Source organism: Bos indicus x Bos taurus, chromosome 8 (genome assembly GCF_003369695.1).
Source record: "Bos indicus x Bos taurus breed Angus x Brahman F1 hybrid chromosome 8, Bos_hybrid_MaternalHap_v2.0, whole genome shotgun sequence".
NCBI lineage: Eukaryota > Metazoa > Chordata > Mammalia > Artiodactyla > Bovidae > Bos > Bos indicus x Bos taurus.
The window spans coordinates 50609362-50635328 of record NC_040083.1 but is presented as its reverse complement, the minus strand read 5'-3'; the positions used below and the strand labels follow the sequence as shown (position 1 = coordinate 50635328).

Here is a 25967-nt window from a genome sequence, read left to right as displayed (position 1 = left end):
CCTGCCAGCACGAGTGATGGAAGTTTAACACTTCCCAGGTGATTTTAATGTGCAGCCAATATTAACAACCGCTGTTCTTCAACATTGGAGAAGGCAATGGCACCCCACTCCAGTACTCTTGCCTGGAAAATCCCATGGACAGAGGAGCCTGGAAGGCTGCAGTCCATGGGGTTGCTGAGGGTCAGACACGACTGAGTGACTTCACTTTCACTTTTCACTTTCATGCATTGGAGAAGGAAATGGCAACCCACTCCAGTGTTCTTGCCTGGAGAATCCCAGGGACAGGGGAGCCTGGTGGGCTGCCGTCTATGGGGTCACACAGAGTCGGACACGACTGAAGTGACTTAGCAGTAGCAGCAACAGTTCTTCAACATGTGGTTGTTGTTCTGTTGCTCAGTTGTATCCAACTCTTTGCAACTCCATGGACTGCAGCACACCAGACTTCACTCAGTTCTCAGTTCAGTCTCTCAGTTGTGTCTGACTCTCTGCGACCCCATGAACCGCAGCACGCCAGGCCTCCCTGTCCATCACCAATTCCCGGAGTTCACCCAAACCCATGTCCATCGAGTCGATGATGCCATCCAACCATCTCATCCTCTGTCATCCCCTTTTCCTCCTGCCCTCAATCTTTCCCAACATCGTCTTTTCCAGTGAGTCAGCTCTTCACATCAGGTGGCCAAAGTACTGGAGTTTCAGCTTCAACGTCAGTCCTTCCAATGAACACCCAGGACTGAGTTCCTTTAGGATGGACTGGGATGGACTTTAGGATGGACAGCACACCAGACTTCACTGTCCTTCACCATCTCCCAGAGTTTGCTCAAACTCATGTCAGTGATAACTGTGATTTGGAATCTATTCAGATTAACGTCACTCTGTTCCAACGAATGTCTTTCTTTCTAGGTCATAACAGTCAACACCTGCTCTCAAAGTGACCAGTTGAACCCAGAGCCTGGAGAAAAGATCTCAGAAGCACACAAGGGCAGCAAGAACTGGATTCCAGTGTCCAAATTTAATCAGATAAGTATGTAACAGTCTGCATTCTTGAGTTACCCAAACCCTGGTAGTTTCCTCAGGGTATGGTCTTTAGACCAGTTGGGGGTACCTGCTGTTCTTAAGTGGAGGTGAGAGAATGAGAAGGGGCCACACTTTCTTAGATAAATAGCTCTTTTCTGCTTTTAGTTTTTATGAAAGAGATTCAATTTGCATTTGTTTAATAGGATAATTGTCAGAATTCAGAAAAGAAAAATTAAAATTAATTAAAATGTAGATAGTCTCCTATTCAGAGCTGTTGAATCTGCATCAAGGAGTATTCATTTAGTCTGACTTATGGGGTGAGTTGTCTAATGTTATAAATTAATCTTTAAAGTTCAGGCGACGTTGATATGGGCCCTTACACAGAACTCAGCGGATTGAGTTGTAGTTGGTCATTTACAACTGCTCCCATATAGTGTTTATTCCATCGGCAAGATTCCCTTAAACTTAATAGTAATGATGTTTGTAGAGGATAGAAGACAGATGAGTGAGCTAGGAATGAAGACTGTGAGCTAAGCGTAGACTGTGAAATAAGCCTGGACAGATGCGTTGAGGACATATTAGGAAGAGAATAGGTAGCAATGAACTGAACATTGAACCTCTTCCATTTGATACTAAGAGACCCTTACTAATTTTTAAACAGAACGGACTATGTGGTTAGCAAGTCATAAATATTTAAAATTATTTGAAGTACTAAATTTAAGGTACATGTATTAGTTTTAGATATACAACATAATGATTTGATGTATGTCTGTGTTGCAAAATTAGTAGCACAGTAAGTTAATGTCCATCACCACCTATAGTTAACAATTATTTTTTCTTGTGTTGAGAACTTTTAAGATCTATTATCTTAACCACTATATAGTATTGTTAAACTATAACCACCATGCTGTATATTACCTCCCCAGGTATTTATTTATCTTATAGCTGGAGTTTGTACATTTTGACCATCTTCTCTTATTTCAAAAAAATTCAAACTGAGAAAGATGGGAGTGGCAGGAGGGTTCTGGCAAAGAATCTCATTTAAATGTGATGATCAGGAAGAAAGAGAAGACCTAGAGAATTAGGCTAATTCCAGGTGTTTGGCTAATCTGAAGACTTCAGGAGGTCTAGTGTCTTGATCCACATTCTGGGTTGAGAACTTTGTTTTTTTAAAAACTTGTCTGAGTTAAGAATTGAAAAAGAATTAAAAAACATTTTTGAGGGTGCCCTGTCAGGTAGCTCCTTCTAAACACAAAAGGTAAAGTTTTGAGGAAATTAATTATGAAAGGAAAAGCATAGTTTTAGATTTTCATAGAGGTATTTTAATTGTAGTACTGTACTCTCATTGAGATCATATTTATCATAATTTTATTATGTTATGAGAAGTATCATATATACAATTTTTTGATTTTTTTCAGTAGCTTTTTTTGCATTACCTGTATACTTTTTTCCAGCACCAAATAGTAGGAAAAAATAACAACTACTTTTAGCCAGGGACTTTTAATAAGTATTTTTCTCAGAATTTATCCAACCAAACATTTATTAAACTATTATTGATTACCTACTATATGCCAGTGACTCTGTAAATACCAGGTATAAAAAATATTAACAATAATGATCCTTGTTAAGTTTTTTAAAGAAAAGGCTAAAAATTAAAACTATTTGCTGGCATTCTTTTCTTTCTTTTGTCTCAGTTTGCTTTTGTCTTCTTTTTTAAATAGCCTACAGTAATGCTATTAAGGAAGAATTACTAACAATTTGGATCTCAAATTTCATGTATTTTGAATAAAGCATGGATGACAAGGTTCAGGGGAAAGTGAAAATTACTAAAGGTATTTTATAGGAAGATAGGGTATGGATAATTCTTTGATAGAGAAGTATTAATTGTAAACATAAGGGTAACTATGGAAGAATAGAAATGGGGTAAATAGCTTTCAACCGCTTGAGTAAAAAAGACAAAAGAATCTTGGTAAAATTTGCTTAACAGAGAAAAGAACAGTATATTCCAATTTAGATAAATGCAGTGTTGAGATCTTTTATTTGTAACTGTGATTCACATATAACACATTTTCATGTATTCTCTAATTTTTTCCTTCCTTTTAACAAGGTCTAGAATCTTACATATATCAGAAAATGAAAACTAAAGGAGCTGAACGACATCCTGTACAAGTCAGTGATTATGGAAGGCAGTCTCAAGAGGTGAAAGCATTTTATTTGAAATTTTAAAAGCTCAGTTTTCACCCCCTCTCCTCCCACTTTATTATTTCTTTGTTGTTCTCTTTTTTTGCTATTTATCCATCCAATAACTTATCCTGAGCATTTTAGCATAAATGAGAAAAAGTTTAGGAATTTTTGACACTGTTTTCAAATATATAAAAGTTGCCACATGGAAGAAAAATACCTCTAATATACTTTTCAGAGGTAGAGCTAAAAAACAACATATACAAACTACTGGGAGACAGGTTTCAGCCTGATTTGAGAAGGAATTTTTACCTTTTGCAGCTTTCTGGGGATGGAATGGTTTATCTCACAGTAGTTAATGTCTCACTCAGTGTGGTTAGTTAAACAGGCCAAGCCAACTTCTTTGTAGATGTGTTGGAGGGGATTGGACAGTTCAGAGTAAAGGACCTTTAGTGTTTCTTCAATACTGATTTTTCAGTCTGTTTTTCTTTCTGTCTGCAAATATGTGCTTGTTTTATTGCCACCCACCATGGGGGAAGCATGATCTAATTAGACTAGCCACCACCTAATCCCCCCCACCCAATATAATTTTGATCTTTGTTTGAATATTACCTCTGTGACCTTGGAAAGTGTATACAAATCACCTATGTGGACATATACTACAACCTCAGATGTTCTTATAGGAAGGTAATCTGTGAAACAGAATACTACTTGAAGGTAGTCAGGGAACCTGTCTGCCCTGTCAAATCCTGGCTCTTCCACTTCCTAGGTTTCAAAGTTATACATATCAATTCACCTTATGAGCTTCATTAGCTTCATCTCTAAAATGGGGTTAATGCCATCCTTACCAGTTTAACAGTGGATAACAAAAATAACAGTAGTGAAAATGCCTGTAATAATGCTTGGAGTGGCTCCCCTGGTGGTTCAGACGGTAAAGAATCCACCTGCAACGCAGGGTTCGATTCCTAGGCTGGGAAGATTCCCAGGAGAAGGGAATGACTACCCATTCCAGTATTCTTGACTGGAGAATTCCATGGACAGAGGAACCTGGCGGGCTCCAGTCCAAAGAGTATGACATGACTGAGCAGCTGAGTACGCACGCACACAGTGCTGGGAGTATACTGGATTTTAAGAAATAATTTGAATCTAAAGAGAAATAGAATGAGATATCTCGAAGGTAACATTCTGAATAATCATTAACTGAAATAATGATCTGGTGATTGGGTATAACAGTGTAATGATCAGTGTTTCCTGTCAACTTTGACTTCATGCCTTCTTTCACATCCTTAACAGATGTTATATGTTCACTCTCAATTTTGTAAAAACCATTATATATTACAGTTTCTCTTTGATGTCCCCATAAAATTCTTTCTGTTAAAGCTGGTCACCGCATTGAGTTACTCATATATTGTGCTAACATTATTCATCTTTCCAGCTTGAGTTTTGATACTTAAGAAAAGAAATATTGAGCTAGAGGAAGGGAAAAGAAAACAACCATATCCTCCAAGGAGTGTGTTTTGCAAATGTGTTGTTGGAAGCTTGAGGTGGGAGAAAGTTGGGTGAGCATGTAATGATCTTTCGCTTTTCCTCAGGATCTTAGCAAAAGCTCTTTGTGGGATTCCAGGAACACCACAGTCAATAGGAAGTCTCAGTGAGTATTTCTGAATGTCTGTCTTTAAGCATCTTTGGCTTCTGTTCTTTTTTTAACTGGACTGGGAACCAAGGTTTAATTGGGTCAGAAAAGGAGAAAAAAGAGAAGTATGTCCAACAACAATATTTTTCTTTTGTTAGAAAGAATGACGATAATTTATTCTCCTAGCTTTCCTGTTTTTGGCAACAAGATCTCACCTTAGTGCCTTTTAAGAATATAATGAAACATGTGCTATTGCATCAAATTAGCCATTTTGTCTTTTTTAGTGTCAAAAAAGCACACATGAAATAATAAGTATCATATCTTTTCTGATGTGAAATTTGCATTAAAAATTAAGTATAAGTCTGTCTTGACTGAAAAAAAGACTTAGAGTGAAGACTAGATAGTTCTTTCCCTTAGTATTTTTTTCCCCAAATGTTTCTGTTTAGTTTCTAAGATGGTTCTTTCTGGTTTCTCCTTAACATCCTAAGTGTTCATCAAAACAGTAACAATTTGAGAAGGTGTGAGACAGGAGGACAGGGCTAGAGAGAGCAGATAGAGAACTCACATTTTTGTAGACTTGAGACTCCTGGATTTTTATTACTCGGAGAATATTTGAACACCAACCAGGCAGATTATTCTATTTTGTTTGTAGGTTTTATGGACCTTTCCAGTTACATCATCAAATTGACTATTCTTACAGCTAAAGGAGCAGAATTCAAAAGCATCTGTACTCTACAAAGGGGCCATTGATGTCAGGCAGGTGGAATATGATGGTCAGTTGGCAGTCAGCTGTGTTTGAGATGGCCTTTTCTCTGAAGCTCCCATCAAGGTCTCTCTGTGCAAGCCTGCCTCTAGAATTAATGTGCACATGTCTTTCTTCTCCCAAAGGTTCAGTAGTTTGTGCTCATGCAGAGTGGTGGGTTATTGCAGCATGAAATTAAACAATAATTGTAATTGTACTTTCTTCCCCAAGGACCTTACGTTCTGGAGATATTCTTTGAATGCACTTATTTTGACTTGCCCATGGCCACTTGTGCACTTGAGCAGGGCACGTAACCATTTAAAGAGAGCTAATTTCAGCCTTGAACATTTAGGGATCACGTGGGCTAATGAAACTGATTTGTAGGCTTGTCCAGAGACATTCATAGACTCATTTGTAGGCATCTACTTTGCATAGTTCAGGAACCCTTTAGTTTAATTGATCAAGAAGAATACAAATACAGTTAAATCTTATATATGTTGTGTGATCACACAGCTAATTAAAAACAAAAACCAACAACTGCTTTTCAGTTAGCTTAGGGCGTACACAGTAAATGACTTATGTGCATATCTGGTGCTCGTTTTTCTATGAAAATAATTGTAGGGCTGTAAACTGTTTCTCTAAAAGTAGGGGTCAGATGTAACTGATACTCTTCCTTTAAAGTAGTATATACACATGTGTATACATATATGCTTATAGACTCTGTATTATTTAGTGTTTCGTGCACTTTTTCTATCTTTGATCATTGAAAAATTTAAGCATTATCTAAACAACTTTAATTTTTCAAACAGGTTGAGAAGTTCAAATGGAGTTAACAGTAAGTTTTTATATTTTTTCATATTATTATTGGTGAGGTTTACGCCCCTGCTGAGATTTTTAGTTCTTGGAATCCTGTTTGTGGTTTTGTCTACTATACAGAGTAGAAAATGCAGTAGAAAAGTAGAAAGTTTTTGAATGTCTTTCCCCAGATAAATCAGGACTGATATCTGGTTTAAAATTTTTTGGAGTAATCAATTTTCAACCATGATTTTCCAGTGAGTAAGAGTATACTCACTCAGCTCATTTAGACTTCTTGACAACTCCTACTGTGATGTTTTAACACATTGCCCAGTAAGAACTCATGAGATTGTATGTAGATCTTTCTTCTGTGGCTTCAGTGGGACTCTGTGCCCCAAGTGGCTAAGTGGGACCAAGCCTGCTTTGGTGAGACACCTCCCTCACCGAAACCACTCTCTATAGCCACTTTCAGATCTACCCCTTTCTGTCTTCTTGACCCCTTGAACAGATCAGAAACCTTCCTCTTCTGTGGTCTTGCTCCATCTCAATTTCTTGTATTTTCAGTACATCCTTTGCAGTTGATTCCTTCTCCACCTACAAAAAACTTGTCGTGTACAAAAGAAAAAAATAATCCTTTTCTTGATTTTACCTGGCTTTCAGACTGCCACTCCCGTTCCTTACCTCCAAATTAACTGAAACAGTGTTATTCCAGAAAGGAACAGTCTTTTCTGATGATCTTAACCTTTTACCCAGCACCCCCAAAGGGAGAGAGTTTTGCTCCTTTGCTTATGCAGCAGCAAAAAGCCAGAGACATCTGTGAAATTGGGCTCATTACGCTGCTTATTCTACAAAGTATAAAGCCGTTACCACCATGAGACCAAAGTTCTCCACTTTAATTCTGACTTTATGAAATGGCAAAACTGTTGGAAAGGATTTCTCTTGAGCCTTGTAATTTAAGACATGAGCAGATAGAAGAGAACCAGTTGAACTTGCAAGAGGTATTCCCAACACGCAGTCCTTCTGTAACCACACAAATCCCTTGCTGTCACCTTCCCTTCCACCTCCTTTGTTTCTGATATATACCTCTTAATATGTTTTCATCATTTTGTTGTCATTCTTAAGTCAGTGAAGTAGTCTGCTAATAACTTGATATTAATAACGTCTTTATGTGGGCACTGCATCTTGGCAGGGAGCTCAGAGAATTGTGCTTCTGGGATGTCGTGAAATGTGATGGGCAGCTGCGTGCCTTCTGCAACCCAGAGGTGTAATTGGTTCAGAGGAAATACATCTTTGAGGCTAATATTACCTGTCTTTCTTCAATTCCCTATATAAATATATTTGGAGATATTGCATTGATGATTGGAAGCTGTCAGGATACCATGCACGATAATGTGGTTAAAGGATATTAGACAATCTTTTTCGAAAACCGAGAAGCCATTCTGATTAACCTGTTCAATAATAACTTTGAAGGCAATATATTCACAAGTATGTATTTATCTCCAGCCAAATAATTAAAATGTCAATCTTCTCTGTAATTTCAGAAATCTCAGACTCCTTAAAAAGCCCTCAAGAGCCTCACCATCATTATTCAGGTAGGATGCATGTACACATGGATGTATCAATGGAACTAGATGTGTGTGAGACTGCATTTGGAAACAAAAGCATTAATGAATTTGTGCTGTTGATATGGCTCCAACTTGAAAAGTTGTTTACTCTGATGAGAACATATTCAGGTTTATTGGGAAAGCAAGTTGTTAGGATTTAAGAAGTTTTGAATTAAAAAAAAAAAAGTTCGTATTGGTAAGTTCCAAATTGTAAAAGGGAAAGATGACCTTGAGATCTGAAAATTCCTTACAAGGTCAAAACCAGAGATCTTTGTGTTTTGGGCTGGAGAGGAGACAGGCCTGGGGCTGGTTCTCTAAGGCAGGGTTTTGTACCCTTACTGGGCCCTCAGTGAACAGAACCACTGAATGAATGCCAGCCCCACAGGGGGTGTTCAACAAAGACACCTTAAGGGATGTTATTAAACAAGACGTCAAGGGTCTTGACTCTCTTAAGCAACATCGTTTCACAGTGATTCAGTAGTCTTTCTTTCAAAGTGGGAATAATTGTACTTGCCCTTCCTGAGGAGCAATCTGCCAAAGGGCTAGTTGAGAATAAAGGAAACCCTTTGAAATGCAAAGTAATGTAACAACCAACTGGACTCCTGCCATTGGGTGGTCTTTTGGGTATCATTGCTTTCAGCATTGGATTAGATACGACACAAGTGAACTTTTTATACACTCTTAAAGCTGAGTACAAGAGTACAAGTGTATTGGTGTGATAATTACCATTATTATTATATCAAGGTCATGGGTTCAGGGTTCGGCAATAGGCTACCTTATCCTGAATTTTCCTCTGTAGTGAATAGTGTTTCAGTGGATTTCAGACTCCACATTCCAGGCTCTCATAACTGGGTGTTTCAACTCAGCAGTAATCTGTTATTTTGACTCCAGCTGTCAGCTGAAGAAAGTCTCTGGTGAGGAACACTGTAACTGACATTGATTCTGATCTGTTAGGATACAACTCTTAACAGGAAAATTCAGATCACTTGCTTCTAATTAAAATTAGTCTTCAGCTCTCTCCGGGAAAAGAAAATGAACTCTGAAAAATCAACAGTAGATGTCCCCACAGCCCACTGTGCACTAGTTTGATCTGGAAAAGAAAAACCAGAGAATGAAGACCACAGATTAAAATGCTCTTTAAAAGCAAGTTCCACATATGTATGGATTAGTGTGGTATTTGCTATTCAGGAGGGTGTAGGTGACAACCCTAGCTCAGGATTTACTAGATAATCTTATATAATCTGTTACTAAAACTGGGATATCCTTCCTGTTTAAGGCATAGTTTATTTTAAATACTGTATTATAGATACTGTTTTTGATAAAGGGACAACTAAAGGGTCTTCAAAATAAAATATTGTAGCATTATATGAGTATATTGATGTGGGAAGTCTTTCTATAAATTCAGTCTACTGATGCGTACTTAAAATAGTAAATCTGCTTTTGTTTGCAGCCATTGAAAGGAACAATTTAATGAGGCTTTCTCAGACCATACCGTTTACACCAATCCAACTGTTTGGTGAGTGCCGTTTCTACCTTCTTGAGGTTGTGCCAGGGCAAAGGCAGAACATCTGAGTGAATCATAGGAGAAAACATTTTGCATAATTTTAGTTGAAGATATTCTTTTACCCATGGTTGCAGTTTAGCAATATTAATTTCCTAAAATGGAAACTCTTATTAACTGCCTGGCTGGTATCTAGGCTCAAAACCTAATATACTATGGGGACAGGACTATAATGAGCAGCAGTTGGGGGGAAAAGCAATACTGTTGCACCGGGCATTCACTGATTTAAGGCTGGAAAAAGTAGAATAGAAAAGAACCAACCAGTCATACGTAATAAACAGAGGAGAAAGCATTCAATGTCAATACAGAAGAAGCTAACAGACATCTAAAGAGAAATGCTTGGTATATTGCTTTTAATTTGTTTGTTTTGTTCCATGTAAACTAATTGCTCTTAGCTCAGAGAACAAACGTGATTTTTAAAGGCTGGAGTAGTAGAGAAAAACAAACTTATGGTAGCCGTGCTGCTGCTGCTGCTAAGTCGCTTCAGTCGTGTCCGACTCTGTGCGACCCCAGAGACGGCAGCCCACCCGTCTCTGGGGTTCTCCAGGCAAGAACACTGGAGTGGGTTGCCATTTCCTTCTCCAATGCATGAAAGTGAAAAGTGAAAGTGAAGTCGCTCAGTCATGTCCGACTCTTACGGACCCCATGGACTGCAGCCTACCAGGCTCCTCCGTCCATGGGATTTTCCAGGCAGGAGTACTGGAGTGGGGTGCCATGTTAGCCATGGCTACTGGCATTTCTCTGTCCTGCCACTTGACAACATAACAAGGGTCCCTGCACTGTCCTTGATCTTGATTTTCTCGCATCCTTCACATAAGGACAGATCAGGTGGCTTCTGATTGTTGATGATTTCTCCTTCCACTTGTCTCCACAACTGGTTGTATAACTCACTAGCTTTGTTCTAAATCCTTTAGGTATTTAGAACTCTAAAGAGATCTCTAGTGCCATTTATCTGGGCACCAAGAATAAATATTCAAAAGCATGTTACTAAGCATTACCTAGACATGTTCTTTGGTAAGCAATTAAATGCAAGAGTGAGTGAATAGATTCTTTTCTTTGTAAAGTATTTTATACAATATTTCATAAGAAAAGCCAGTACAGTGTTTTATAATAAAAGCCATTTGAAACTGAGGTGTAAGGAGAACACAGGCCAGACAGAAGTTTTCTGTAGTATGTTACCTCTGTCAGGAAGCATTGCACACTATATTAGGTGGAGTCTAGGCCCCATAAGAATGGCTCCCTGTTCAACAGCCTAAAATTGGAAGCTGCAGAGCAGTTAGAGAACACGTGGGTGTAAAATCTTTAAAGTGGGATTGGGTTTGTAACTGCGAGTCTGCTTCACTTTAGCCGTGTATTTAATCTTTATAACCACCTAATGAAGTGGCTCTTTTAATAACACTTCCATTTTACTGATGAGCAAAGTGAGGCTTTACATAACTTGTCCAAAGGCACAAAGAAAGGAGGGAAAGGTTCTGGGGTATGACTTTGCTTCTAACTTTAACCCATCTCAGTGGGGTAATATCACCCCCAAGGGAGCAAAAACATCTTTTTATTTTCGTGTGTAAAGCACAGATACACACACACTCAGAGTTTATAAACAGATATACAGTATATCCTTGGTATTAAAATGTCAGGGAAGGGACAGTTAGAAAAAAAAAAAAAAAACAGTCTAAAACAACTTCTAAGGGGGATGATAATAAACACGGGGTTTGAACTGTCTCTTTAAGAGTACTGTCTTTAACAAAAGAAGCATAGCCTTGATACTCTGATTTTATTTTCATCTAGCTATAATCTATAATAAGAACAACTTAATTCTTATGTGACACCTAACACCTGGTTCATTTTTCCTCTCCCTCTTTACTGGACTCTGACACAGCCAGATGTCTGTACCTGACCCTGAACAGATGCAATTCCCATTACCCTCCGATCCTTTGGGAAACTGAATCGATTCTTCTGAGTTGATATTTAGGAGGCCGTTCATGTCATAGACATGAGTCTCATTGAACCCCTCCCCTGCATTTCTCTTTGCAGCAGGAGAAGAAGTAACAGTCTACAGGCTGGAGGAGAGTTCTCCCTTGAATCTGGATAAAAGCATGTCTTCTTGGTCCCAGCGGGGGAGATCTGCTATGATCCAGGTGTTGTCCCAAGAGGAGATGGATGGTGGCCTTCGCAAAGCCATGAGAGTCATTAGCACCTGGTCTGAGGATGACATCCTCAAGCCAGGGCAGGTTTTCATTGTGAAGTCCTTTCTTCCTGAGGTTGTGCAGACATGGCACGAAATCTTCCAGGAGAGTACTGTGCTTCATCTTTGCCTTCGGGTGAGTCAGAGACCCAGAGCCCAGATGGACAGGTCGAAGAAAGGGAATCTGGCTCTGTCCTGGTTGAAGGCCATTACTTCAACCCAAGAGATCTTGAATTTGGGGCTTCCCTGATAGCTCAGTTGGTAAAGAATCTGCCTGCAATGCAGAAAACCCTGGTTCGATTCCTGAGTTGGGAATATCCTCTGGAGAAGGGAAAAAGCTACCCACTCCAATATTTGGAGGTGGTGGTATTTTATTATTTTTAGCTTTTACTTTTGGAGTGGGTAGTGATGGAAGCTGAGTAAGGCTAAAAATCACACCTGGGAGTCTTCTAGTAATTCTGTGATCATTCATTAGTAGGCATGTGGTAGTAAACCAATATTTTTGTCAATGCTCCTTATTTTGCAGGAAATTCAACAACAAAGAGCTGCTCAAAAACTGATCTATACCTTCAACCAAGTAAAACCACAAACCATTCCCTACACTCCAAGGTGAGGAAATATTGGCACGTGGCACTTCATCTTAAGTAGGGATTTCTGTCAGTTTCGTTGTTCCATTGTTGGTCACAAGAAATACCAGACTCATGGGGAAGTTCCCCGTGACCTTAATTTTGTTTTCTTCTTTAGATCATCCTTGGAGACAGTAAAAAGAGAAGTAGACATCCCAGGGATGTTTGGCTTAAATCACTGAATTTATGTGAGTGGAAAAGAGCAGATCAAGCAGAGGCCATAACTAACCTCTCAATTACGAAAGCAGGCAGATCTTGGGTGTTGTTAACTAATATCCAGAAACATTATGGCAGGAAAACACTTCTATTGTAAGCATAGTTTCCTCTCCTAGTTATCTTATAAAAATTAGGAACTTTAAAGGAATGAACTCTTATACTTTCACCTGAGTGTTTCCATGTTCTTGGATTCATTTAGCAACACAGATCATAGTTCAGTGCTGAGGACTTACAGTAAAGTTTTATTGTTCCATTTACAAGGAACTTCATACAGCAAGGCAAGGAAAGTTGAATCCAGTACTCATGAGAGTTCCTGGAAGAGCAGGGAGGTGGGTGAGCGTGGGGAAAGCTCCAAATCTTTGCATCGCATTTTTTTCAATAGAAAGGCAGGGGCATGTGCGCTGCGGCTACTCAGTCAGGCTAGGACATCTCCTCTGCTGTTCTCTGTTCAGCAATATATAACTCCTACCTTTGCTGCCTGGTGGGAAAACCGTGACCTCTCTTCCCTCCTCATAGGTTCCTGGAAGTTTTCTTAATTTACTGCCATTCAGCCCAGCAGTGGTTGACCATCGAGAAGTATATGACGGGGGAGTTCCGGAAGTACAACAACAACAACGGTGATGAAATTGCCCCCAGCAACACCTTGGAGGAGCTGATGTTGGCTTTCTCTCACTGGACCTATGAGTATACTCGGGGAGAGCTGCTGGTTTTAGATTTGCAAGGTGATTGATAGCTGAGGATTTGATAGAGTAAGCATGAGGCAAAGTTCAGGAAACACAGACCAAGGACTGCTTTCTCCTTGTCATTGTCACCTACATTTGCCCCTAGCTCTTTCTTAAAGTCACAGTTAAGATCTGTCAGTGGGGACATTCCTTGGCAGTACGTACTTTTTTTTTTTTTTAATTTGAAAACAGAAGATGGTATCAGTTTTCTGAATTTATTTACTGTTTGTGGAACTGTCCTAAGTGGGTAGAATCAGGCAGGTATCCTGAGAGATCATGTGAGAACCAGGATAGGTCGTGTATGGAGTTGCTCTGTCTAGCTTTGATATGTGGTAGGGCCATTTATGTCAGAGACATTGTACAGTGATGATCAGGAGCAGATGATATAGGCAGATGATTATTGGCCTAGAACTTAAAGTTATCAAAAATGTTAATCTAAACAGGAGAATGATTTTTGTACCAGATTTCTAGTTTTCTGGCTTTTCTTTGGACTTAAGTGCACAATAACACTTAGGCATGCATTAATATGTGTAGGAAAGTTGCAATTCTGGTCACTTTTCATGATTTTGAGCTCCGTACTTCAGCAGTTTATAATTTAGCTTGCTCTCTTTGCTGTGTACCTTGATACAGCAAAGTACAGACTCGGTCTGAAAGTACAGACTCGGTCTGGGAGAGGCAACGCAGTGCGCTGTTATTTAATGGAAGGCTTTGATCAGTGCATCTCTCTACCAGCAACACCTCACATGTGACTTATAATCCTGCGGCACGAAACAAAGTATCTCTAGTAGGCTTTCCTTGAGGGACAGAAGGAGATATGTATTAAGGTCAAAGTTTAGTCCCCGGGCTCGCTGACTGGGGCTTTGGTTTCAAATAAGGGATTTAGCCCAGGAACTTTCATAGAAGTTATCTCATTTAATCCCAGAAGCAGCACCTCAAGGTAGATATTACGGGGAATTTATGTCCTGAAAGTTTAAATAACTTGCCCAAGGTTGCACAGTTACCTAAGAGGGAGCCAGGACGCAGGCTTAAGCTGGTTTGATCACCCATGCTCTTTCTTTGTAACTGTTCTTTTATTTCTTTGTAAGTTTCAGATCCATAAGAATATTACCATGTTCTGATTCCTTTTATTTATTAATTTAAAAAAAAAATCTGGTCTCTTCCTTGTCCTCTCTGACTTTTCCATTTCTCCAGACCTGGGATTCTATGCCGAAACCAGGCTTGAAGGCTGGAGACAGATGAGATGAGCAGGCAATCCTGGGGCATCGTGAGCAATGTCCGCTGAGACTGCAAACCCATTTTGATTGAAATTTGTGCCATGTGCTCAAGGATGTGTCTGTGTATATATATATATAGATATACACACACATATATATATACACACACACACACACATATATGTGTCATTTGGACTTATGTGTCATTTGAAAAGTGTATATATATACACATATATACATATATATATATATATATATATATATATACACTTTTCAAATGACACATAAGTCCTTCTGTCCTTTCATATCTGTGCTGCTCACAAGGTTGAGTTATATTTCTAACCCTCAAACACAATATTTTAAGAAGCAATATAAACAAAGTTAAAACAGTCAAGATGATTCCGTTTTAAGCCAGCAAGTACATGATCCATGTAAACCCAGCACACTGATGCCCTAGGCATCTGCTTTTGTAGCTCATGTTGGGGAAAGGTTGATTGTTTTCATCTGTACTTGAGTGTCTGTGCTTTGAGGTTTGGGTGGAGATGTTTAAAAAGTAAAAAACAAACCAAAAAACAACCAAAGAAAAACTTTAAGGAATTAATGATGACTCTTCAGTGTGTTTTGTATTCCACTTGAATAGGTTTTTGTTTAATGATGTTTATGTTTGGGGATTTTTATGTCTCTTAGTAACCCAAAGTGACATTAAACAGAACAAATACTGCGTTGATAGTCTTGGGGGGAAAAAGGAATTAACTTTATTTTTTCGCTGGGCAATTATGTGAACTGCAGAAATAGGCCACTCCAAATAAACTATGTCAAAACACTGACCTTCAAAGAAGGGAAGAATGGACATCATAGAATGAGCATGAAGAAATTGAGATACTTATTGGAGTGTTTTGCCAATTGTTTAGCCCTGAATTTATGGAAGAATGTGAATCCTATAATAGTAATTATAAGCAGTTATAATCCTACTGCTACTAGCTAACATTTCCTAGTTATTTTGTGTCAAGTACTTGGCTAAAGGCTTATGTGCATTAATATATTTAACTCAAACCAGGTTGGAAAGGAAAAATGGGAGAATAGAATGTAGTCTTAAAATATGATAACAAGTTTTAAGTTCAGTTATGTTTTGTATTTAATTGCGTAGTATTTCTAGTCTTTGGAGAGACAATGTGCGTTGTCTGGGTGGCAGGGAGTGGAGACTGAAAGGCCAGTCAGCTGCAGTTAGGAGAAGTTCTGAAGTCACGGTCCTGGGGGCTCCACCCCCAGCTAATTCATGGTGGAGCCATGAATTAGCTGCATGACGAGAGGGCAACCACTTTGAGTTCCACTTCCTCATTTGTAATTGGGATAAATCATGTTATGCACTTAACTCACAGGGTTGTTCAGGGGCCGAAATGAGGCAAGTTCCCGACACAGTAAATGTAGCTGTTGTTCTCAGGGTTAATCTCTGTGTGGCTTGTTAACATGGCAGTTACTCTGTTGTGGGCAGTCTCCTTTTAGCTGTGTAGTCCTGGTGGTAACTTAAAGGACATCCCAGCTTCGGCCTTTGTAGAATGAAGCCCTGATCAGCTTGCTGTGGCTCCCTCTTGCTTTGAGGGAAAGAAGGAATGAGAAATACTCTGCCCATTTATTCATTCGGTTTCTTCTGTTCTTCTCTTTATTTTATTCCAGAGAGTGCCAGTCATAACTCAGCCTCCACATCAGGCCAGGAAGCTGAATTTAGGGAGAGGCTAGACTAATTTCTTTTTTTTTTTCCTTTTTGTTATAATTAAATTTATTTATTTTTAATTGAAGGATAATTGCTCTACAATATAGTGTTGGTTTCTGCCAAACATCAACATGAAACGGCCATAGGTTCATCTATGGAGGCTTGACTAATTTCTGATCACTTGTAGTGATACTGTACTATTCCAGTCTCATTCTCTTTAAAAACCCTACATGTGAGAGCCTGAATCATCATTATTACATGTGAAATCTAATATTTTATTCCCAGCAATAGGAATGAAAAACAATTGTATTTGAAATTACAGTGGTCTGTGGCGGTTTTTTTTTGTTTTTTTTGTTTTTTTTGTTTTTTTTGTTAAGGCTTGACACAAAGAACTTTTGGGGCTATTAATTTTTTATTCAACAAAGCAGTTTTCAGTATAAGTCAGCCTTAGCAGCAGCATCATCATGGTACAATTCTGCTGCTACCAGGGAAGTAACTTCTTTCCATAGATATGGAAGTTCACTGATGTATCCCAAAGCGCTTGGGATCAGAATGTAAGTCTCTGAGTTTCTCATAAGGCCGTGCTGTGTGTTGCCTGTACATCGGCATATACTCTGTTAATGCCAGTAAAGAGATACCACTGGAATTTTTAGATGTTAAAATGTCTTATTTTCTTTCACATTTTCCAGATATCTAGGTGTGTGGGTGGGCTTCCCTGGTAGCTCAGGCAGTAAAGAATCTGCCTGCCATGCAGGAGACCTGGGTTTGATCCCTGGGTTGGGAAGATCCCCTGGAGGAGGGAATGGCAACCCTCTCTAGTATTCTTGACTGGAGAATCCCATGGATATAGGAGCTTGGCAGGCTACAGTCCATGGGGTCCCACAGAGGTGGACATGACTGATCGACTGACACACACACACAGGTGTGTGGATAGGATAGGCACCTGTGTTAGAGTTTGCCTATTGAGTGACTCCTGTGTAGCTGGGAGAGGCCGGGGTGGGCGTGAGGGTACAGCATAGTTGGTTCTCTGAACTGTTTTCTGTTTTCCACTCACTGCAATCCCCCTTCTGCCATTCACGGGTCTTGATAGATGTGTTTAGCAGTTAAGCTTTGAGCTGTCAGATTGGGTTTAGGGATGTAGAGGTTTGTGGATACTCTTCACCCTCAGTCTTAGAGGAGGTTCTGTTCATTAGGAAACATTAGATCATTAGAGCCTGGTTTTATCAGTGGTAAGAAAACAGAACTTTACTTCACAAGAGCTTTTGATAGAATTGTTGTTTAGTTGCTCAGTTGTGTCTGACTCCTTTTGCAACCCCATGGACTGTAGCCCGCCAGGCTCTTCTGTCCATGGGATTCCCCAGGCAAGAATACTGGAGTGGGTAGCCATTTCCTCCTCCAGAGGGTCTTCCTGTATCTCCTGCATTGGCCGGCAGATTCTCTACCACTGAGCCACCAGGGAAGTCCCTTGATAGAATAAAGACAATAAAAAGAGCAGTTGACATGTTTCACCTTCTTCTGTTTTGCTAAGCAGTTTATATGCTGGTTCATGTAATCTTCTCAGTAACCTATAAGATAAGGCCCATGATTATTCACACTTTCAGATGATACAACTGAAACACAGAGAGATTAAAGAAGGTGTCCAGATTACATAGCTAGAGACTGATGAGGCTGTGGGTGAGACCTGGACCCTTTGACTTCTTCCTATTTAACAGGCTACAAGACTGAAAAGAAATGGAAGCTGGTATGATTTTGATAGACTTTTTCCCCACTGTATAGTCCCCCTTTCCCCAATTCTTTCAGTACTGTGCGTATCTCCAACTTAAATTTACAATTTACTCAGACATCAGCCTAAAGCTTTCATCATTGCTGGAAGCTGTAGGCATAAAATCAGGTCTGAGCTTAGATGTGTGAAGGATTTGTGGCCTTCACTCTCTATTGGTCATACATGGGATGTCTTGTTTTTTTACTTACTACATAGTGCTATTTATTTACTAAAATAGTTAAACAAAGTTGTTCTTTTTATTTACTGCATGTTTACTATATAGTTAGTGTCCTGCTACACTGTTTCTTCTTATATCTATAATGAGAAAACTATAAAAGGCCCAGCTTCTTCCTATGACATTTTCTTTAAAAAAGAAAGCACATTTGCATACTTCCACGTGAGTCTATGTTTCAGACTTATTTTCCCTTACCTATTTAGAATCAGTGCCCAAAGAGATTCTAAGCTAGGGGTTCTTAAAGGGTCCCTGGGTAGAAGTCTGAGGGTCTGTGAACTTTGATGAAAAAACAGTTATACCTTTATACTAACCTATAGCTGAAAGTTATCATTTCCTTCAATTATAATGGAGACAGCAAACCACAGTGGTATTGGCAGTACCCATGACTGTTTGCAATAGCAATTACAGATGTTAACATGGCAAATATTTTTCTCAAAATACAGATTGTATTTTTATTACTTGAATATTATAGTGTTATTAGACTTGTGCTTGATCCTGTTAGCTAATGTGCTGAAAAAGAAGCACATGTATTACAAAATATTTTAAAAATATTTTAATCACTGTATTTCAATATCGTGGTTTCCTTTGTAATTGTACATATTCAAATTATACATTTTAAAACATTTATTCTGAGAAGGGGTTCCCTTAACTTCATCAGGCTGACAAAGTGTCATGATACAAAAAAAGTTGGAACCCCTACCTGCCCCCTATCCCCAACTTAAAACAGGTTATTTTCCTAACCTGTTTTAGGAAAGTCAGTTTCTCAGGGGAATGGTCTATAAATTATAAGGATTACATTTTCCTGTGAAAGGTATCAGCATATGGAAAAAGTACAGAACATGGTAAAAACCTTTCTTTTTTAAAGTAGTTGTTAGAAACATGTTGTTTTGGTTTTTTTTTCTTAACCAAATAGAAACACATAATAATGTTTTACATTTTATGTGATTTTAAGTGGATTTCCCATGAGGTTGGTCTCTTCCAAGCCAAGAGAACCAGTGCTGATTAGAGTATGGTCTCAGAAATTGCTGGCTTATGCCCACGTGGTGTACTCAACCCGTCTGACTGGCTCACTTGTGAAAATGCTCCCATTGGAAGTCAGTCTCACCACCACTTGCATTTAATAACAGAGAGTCACTTTGATGTTGATCCCTGTTTTAATAAACGTTCATTTTAAATTACACTTACATTGTCTTTTTATGCTTTGGTGCCATTTTTTAAAGAAGTAAAATTTACTGAAGGATCACATTCATTCAAGAAAGTGAACACAACATATGTGTACATCTCAAAGAATTTCCACAACTGAACACATGTGTGTAACCAGCACCCAGATCAAGAATGTAGGCTGTTTGTATTCTTCGGTTTGTAAACGTTGTAAAAATAGCATTTGTTGTGTGTCTTTGATGGACCACAGGTGGGTATCTGCAGAACCACACAGTACTTTGCACTTTGCTGAGCACTGATGGACTCCATCTAAAGAGACCATGGGCTAGGGGGAGGGACACAGGCTTTGGCTCAGCTTGAATCCTGTTATGACCTCTTGTGGTCTGTGCAACCTCTGACAGATTGCTTAATATCTTTGAACATCAGTGTACTCATTGGTAAAATAAGGCTATCAGCATACTAATACTTTTCTTTCATGATTGCCAAGAGTTAGAAAAAATAAAACTAGTCTGGTGTATACAAGTGATAAATGAATGATGGATGCCATTATCAGTAACTGTGAACACATCAAAATACACTCATTTGTAGCCTAGAGGTTTATTATAGCGTAATAGACGGGGTTGCAGGAGATAGTGCATTAACTGAAGTTTTCAAACTTGCTTGGACAATTTTTATGGTATAGTAAATTCACATGATGTTGAATTTACCACAGTGTGGATGTAGGTTTAAAGAAAGGAAATAAAACTTGGTTATTATTTTCTTGAATTTCTGAAAAAGTGAAACTCCCCATTTACTAAATGAATTTTCTTTTTCTTTGGAGGTGTTGGAGAAAATTTGACAGATCCGTCTGTAATAAAACCTGAAGACAAACAGTAAGTTAATTTATCATCTGGAAAATTGCACTTGACACATTGTACATGATTTCTTAAACATAATTTTTAAGCACTTATATATCTTGCCTAGATCCTAGGAAGATTTTGAGGCAGGTTTTATCAATGTCTGTATCTATATCCCCAAATATTTGTATCCAAATATGATAAAATACAGTAAGACTTAAAATACAGTTTTAAAGAATGTATGGCTTAGGAAATAGGGGCCAAAAAATAAGCAGAATATGATTAAATCTGGAGTTGTTAGTACACAGAAATGGAAATTGTATAAAGACCAATGTTGTAGCCAGAACTGTGTTGCAAATTTGACTCTGAGTTTTCTAGTATCCCAGACAAAGGAGAAATATGGGTAAGTTCAGCCTCCATAGGCTTTGACATGAAGACAGTGTGGTAGGAGAGACAGTTTCCTTTGTTGTCTTCACAATGGAGTCATTGTATTCTTGTCATGGGTAGTGTCTTCCATCACATGCCTATAAAATTAAAGCTGGGGGCAGAAAGTGTGCTATTTAGTAACAGCAAGTCTGTGAGAGGCCCAAACAGTGGGGTTTAGATATGGAGTCATCAGGTTGTCTATTAATTCAGGACGGTAAATTCTACAGAAAGATGTGTCATCTGCCTGTCCTTTGAATTCCCATGGACATTTTATCCCATGAGCAGGCTTTTGGGAGCTCTTGGAAATAAAGGATCTGAGGTGGTATTAACGGTGGAGTAAAAAGAAGTGATGATTAAGGAAAAAAGTAGTGATTAAGGATGGATCAATATAGAAAAATGACAGTGGTTTTCAAACATAAACTTGCATCATAATTACCCGGAGAGCTTGTTAAAACATAGTTTGCTGCCCTTTACCTCCAGCTCTTGTCCCTGGTTTCTAATTCAGTGGGTTTGGGATGGGTTCACATAATGTCGCAAGTTCCCAGATGATTCTAATTCTGCTGGCCTAAAGCCCACACTTTTGAGAACTGCTAACATATGACATTTTAATTTCTTAGTTGTCCTAAGTGTCTAAACTTGGTCTGTGGGTTGTGTGTATGAGTGTCTGTATATATACATATATTTATAAAAATGGGTGATTTCTATATGATGAACTCTGAAACTTTTATTTCCCTCCCATGGACTCATATTGTAGTTATTCACTACTTTAATGCTATATTCTTTTACTGAATGATTAATCTAAATATGGTGCCATCTGTAGGTGTCTCTACAAGGAAGTACGTCTAAAAGTGTATTAGCTGTTTCTTTGCATCAGGTGAGCTAGAGAAGATAAAAGTGAGCTATATTGCTCCTCTGCATCCAAACCCCATGATATTTGACCCTGGAGTTCATGTTGTAACCCTTAGTGTACAGATAAAGACTTTGCTATTTTTTTTAGCTAAAAATATGTAGTATTTCTTCAGTGGTCCTGTATGCCCAAGAGTTTGTAGTAGAAACTTTGTATAATTTTGCAGTGAAAATTTTTGCATATATAATGAATCGAGTTTATGTATACTTTATGTATATCATTTATTAAATTTTGACCTTGGTATGTATATTTAATATGACCTGAATATTTCCAACTTTTCGAATTCTAAGAAGATTATATTATTCCTCTTGACAGCTGAGTATTTAATTGCATTCTATAAGCCAGTGTGTCTCAATTTCTATTAGGGTCACATAGGGAACTTTAAAAAAAAAAGCTGCTCAGAATTATCCTCAAGTCAGAATCTCAGGATGGGACCCTGATGTCTGTATTTTTCAAAAGTTTCCCATGTGGTTCTAATGGGCAGTCAGGGTTGGGAGCCTCTGGCTGATAGCAGACGTTTTTTAATGGCTTGAGGCCAGGAACACTGGAAGCTGATAGGTTGGTATCACTATAGCCTGTCTGCTTTTGTGGGGATCACCTAGTTTTGGTGCAGTTGTTCTGCATCTTTATGGTGAAGATAGTAAGTACTATTTTTTCACAATGTGGAGGATTACATCTGATTAGTTCAATGAGGCTCACATTTCTGGATGCCTCTTATATATTACATTTTTGCTACACAAAGCATGGGCCAGGACCAATAGCATCAGCAGCACCGGAAGATGTTAGAAATGCAGCCTCTTGAGACCCTCCCTTTGTTGTTGTTGTTCAGTCATTCAGTCGTGTCTGACTCTTTGTGACTGCATGGACTGCAGCATGCCTGGCTTCCCTGTCCTTCACCATCTCCCGGAGCTTGATCAAATGTATGTCCATTGTGTGGGTGATGCCATCCAACCATCTCATCCTGTCGTTCCCTTCTCCTCCTGCCTTCAATCTTCCCCAGCATCAGGGTCTTTTGTAATGAAAAGACCCTCCCTAGACTTCCCTAATCACAAACCTGAATTTTCAGAAGATCTTCAGGTGATTTGGTGTAAATAAAAGTTTGAGAGGGACTTCCCTGGAGATTCAGTGGTTAAAACTCCATGCTTCCACTACAGGGGGGCGGGGGTGTGGGTTCCATCCCTGGTCAGTGGAACTAAGATCCTGCATGCTTTGCGGTGCAGCCTACAGCCTCCCGCCCCACCAAAAAAAAAAAAAAACAAGTTTGAGGAGCAAGTGCTGTCACATGTTGTTTATTTTACTCTTAACGATAACCTTAGAAGGAAATGTCTTCAATCCCTGCTCACAAATGAGAAAACTGAAGCCCAATGGAGATGGTAACTTGCCTATGAGGAGAAGAGGGTCAATGAAAAGGAATGATCCTCTACAAGAGGGAAGATATTGTGTGGTGCAAATTCTGATATTGTCTCTAATGCCTGTTGTCTCATAACTTTCCCTAACATGTGAACTTTGCCCTTGCATGCGAAGACCAAATCATTACACCTTCTCTCCCAAATTCTCTCTGGCCACTCACCTTGGTTCCTCACTCAGTGGAGGTTGCCTCAAGTGCTTTGGTAGTTTGGGATTGCATCTTTTTTTTTTTTTTTCTTACTGCATTGATGGTTTCAGGCATTTGACAAGTATGAAATGATAATGATGAGATGTTCTTTACTAAATCTCTATGTACATGGTACTAATTAGCATTTCCTCGAATGTGAAACCAAGTTACCACCTGCTTTCCTGTGCTGTGAAAAATCTGGAAAACAGTTGTAAATTTTTTCAAACATGGTTGTCTGAGATTGCAAGGCTGTAGGCATGGTGTATTAGTTAGTGTCCCTACAACCTTCCTTCACTCTCCACTGCTCAGGGAGTGGTTGAACCCCTGATACATACATATTATAGTAATTTTGATTCTTTTGTCTTAACTTTAATGAAGCTCATAGAGGGAAATGATGTAGTTTACAGCTTTAATCTGAGAATCAGTGTTACATTTCTAAGTTGGAAACTTTCATGCTTTACTGGGGGGAAAGAAATGGCAGTGTGGAAGGCAAAAAGTGATATATTCCAATAGGGTCATGCCAGAGAGACTATAAAAGGAATCCTGCAACTTTAATGACTCAAAAACCACCTTTGTTTTTCACATTATCAGCATCATAGAATTCTGGTACTAAATACTATGTGATTCTACTTCTTTGCTACATTTGGTTTCACCTTAAAGAAGTGATTCCTTACCATGTGGACTGAAAGAGGAATAGTTAACAAAAGGCAGCTCTTGCAGCCTGGTAAACACCGCGAGAGCCGTATTGTGTAAGGGCGATTGAGTGACCAGGAAAGTTAATCCTGGGTGTCTGCTCATGTCATCTTCCCAAGAGGTTTCCTCCACCTACCCGCCTCAGAGCAAAGAGGCAATCTGAGATCAAACTGACATCAGCCCTCATTCTGAGCTTGGCACATCTTCAGAGCAGCTACTGTTATTCTGCCAAAAGGAAGTGGAAATTGAGATAAATGTTTCAATACTCAGATGGAAAAAAAAAGTCCATTTTTATACCACGTCCCTTTTGAAAAACCACATTCCTTAGAAGCAAAGTTTATTGTTTCCTTTTGTGATAGTTTGCTTTTCTTTTTTCTTAAGACGTGGTATTTAAGAGCAGTAATTGAGTTCAGATTTTAAAATGTGCTGTTTTCCACTCAGCATGTCATTAAAATAAAATATTAGCTTTCATAAAGTTTCTTTGGAGGTATTTCTGGTGTGCTGTGTTCCATGGTGTGTAGCATGTCAGTCGAAGAATGATAGTTGTATATGATCTAATAATGGGTAAACTTTGACCCTGGAATCTATTATAATTTTATAATATTATGAGAATCTATAATAGATCACTTATAGAGTGTCCAAAATGTGCCTAATATATATGATTCTGTTTGTAATTTTGTCACCTAAGTTTACTTCCACAAAATCATTGTCTCCTAGTTGTCATGTCTTTTCACTGAGAGCCCAGAAAACTGCCATAGCAGTTTGCAGAGTAGAAGGAGCTATCGAAGGAGCCATGAATCCTGGGTGCCGGGTTTTGTTGGGCTTTTGTGTTTGAGGACATTGATTATGTTCAGAACAGTATTTGGGTTTGAAACAATGCACATCAGTCTTTTCAGAAGGGGTGCGCCAATAGCAAATTTATTTTATTGCATACTTACCTTTTGGGTTTTCTAGTAGAACAGTTGGTAGTGAATGTCATTCTCTCACCCCATATGCATGAAAAAGGGTCTCACTGTATTTTGTTTTACTGTGGTACATAGAAAATTCACTTTTCTATCAGATTAGTGTGGAAATGAGTTTCACAGTAGGTCTTGGAGTTGGGTACAAAGATTGAAGTGCATTTGAATTGTAAATGTGCAGACCTAACACTGTTGCTTCCCCAAAGTGCTCTGTTCTTTGTTGGCTCCTTCAAGTTTACTGGGTTACTATGGGATACTGTTCGGTATCTGAGAGAATCCTAGTTGAGCTCCTTTTTCTTAGCTGTGATCTAATTGATATTCTGATATTTCCTCTAGATCAAGAGGAATGGTGTTTGGACCAGCCAATTTAGGGGAAGATGCAATTAGAAACTTCATTGCAAAACATCGTTGCAACTCCTGCTGCCGGAAGCTCAAACTCCCGGGTATGCCCCAAACAATTCTATTTTTCTCTAAGTAAATCTCTCATTGAGCAACAGCCATTGTAACCTGGGATGGAGTAGAAAATCTTAATCACTTTTTTATCTCATTCGCAGTCGAGGCCTGACTTTCTGACTGCAAATTTTTTAAGTCTCTAAAGGGATTAAAAGGACAGAGATTTACTTCAGGTTCTGCCAAAATGTGATAAAACAACATCAGGCCCAATGCTTGTCACAGTCTCTCTAAGGGAAAAGTTCCACCTACTTAATTGGGGGTAAAATTGGATGGAGGCAGATTCCCCCCGCCGTGCCCCCACCCCTTGGATCTTGTGTGATGCCCACAGTATTTCTATTCTGTTCTTATTTACTCATTGGTCATTTGGGAGGCTGGGGCATGGAGGGAAGCAACAGCTATCAATTAAAGTAGTGCTTTTTATGATAAAAACCTACTCCTGTAAACATATATTACAAGATATGTTTTTAAAATCTGATTTGATAGTGTGACATGCTTTCTCTAAGACTAATAGACTTAGCACAGAAAAATATTCTTAACATAAAAGGCAATAGCCAGAGGTCTGTGGGCCCCAAGTTGGTGGCCCCAGCTCTGTTGCATTCTTTCCTCTTATCTCAGAAGGGACGCTTTATGTCTGTCTCAGTTCACTCCCTGTTTCTCTAAGGTTGTACCACATTTGTCCTTAAAATGGAATTTCACATCTTTTAAGCTGAGTAGCCCTTCCAGCCTTATCATAAGTGATT

The 25967-nt window shown here is 38.9% G+C and overlaps 1 protein-coding gene across 3 annotated transcripts in view; it reads left to right on the top strand.

Annotated features, from left to right (window-relative positions):
* The window catches only part of TRPM6 (transient receptor potential cation channel subfamily M member 6), a 165224-nt gene that overhangs the window by 135667 nt on the left and 3590 nt on the right, over positions 1-25967 (top strand). For 2 of the 3 annotated variants that reach the window (XM_027549478.1, XM_027549476.1), the window contains exons 28-38: positions 901-1021; positions 3122-3213; positions 4788-4846; positions 6380-6405; positions 7907-7957; positions 9420-9485; positions 11562-11848; positions 12239-12321; positions 13071-13276; positions 20180-20231; positions 25111-25217. In XM_027549478.1, the coding sequence (XP_027405279.1) occupies positions 901-1021; positions 3122-3213; positions 4788-4846; positions 6380-6405; positions 7907-7957; positions 9420-9485; positions 11562-11848; positions 12239-12321; positions 13071-13276; positions 20180-20231; positions 25111-25217 (1150 nt within the window). The remainder of the gene's footprint in view (positions 1-900; positions 1022-3121; positions 3214-4787; positions 4847-6379; positions 6406-7906; positions 7958-9419; positions 9486-11561; positions 11849-12238; positions 12322-13070; positions 13277-20179; positions 20232-25110; positions 25218-25967) is intronic. The other variant, XM_027549477.1, reaches the window with a different exon arrangement.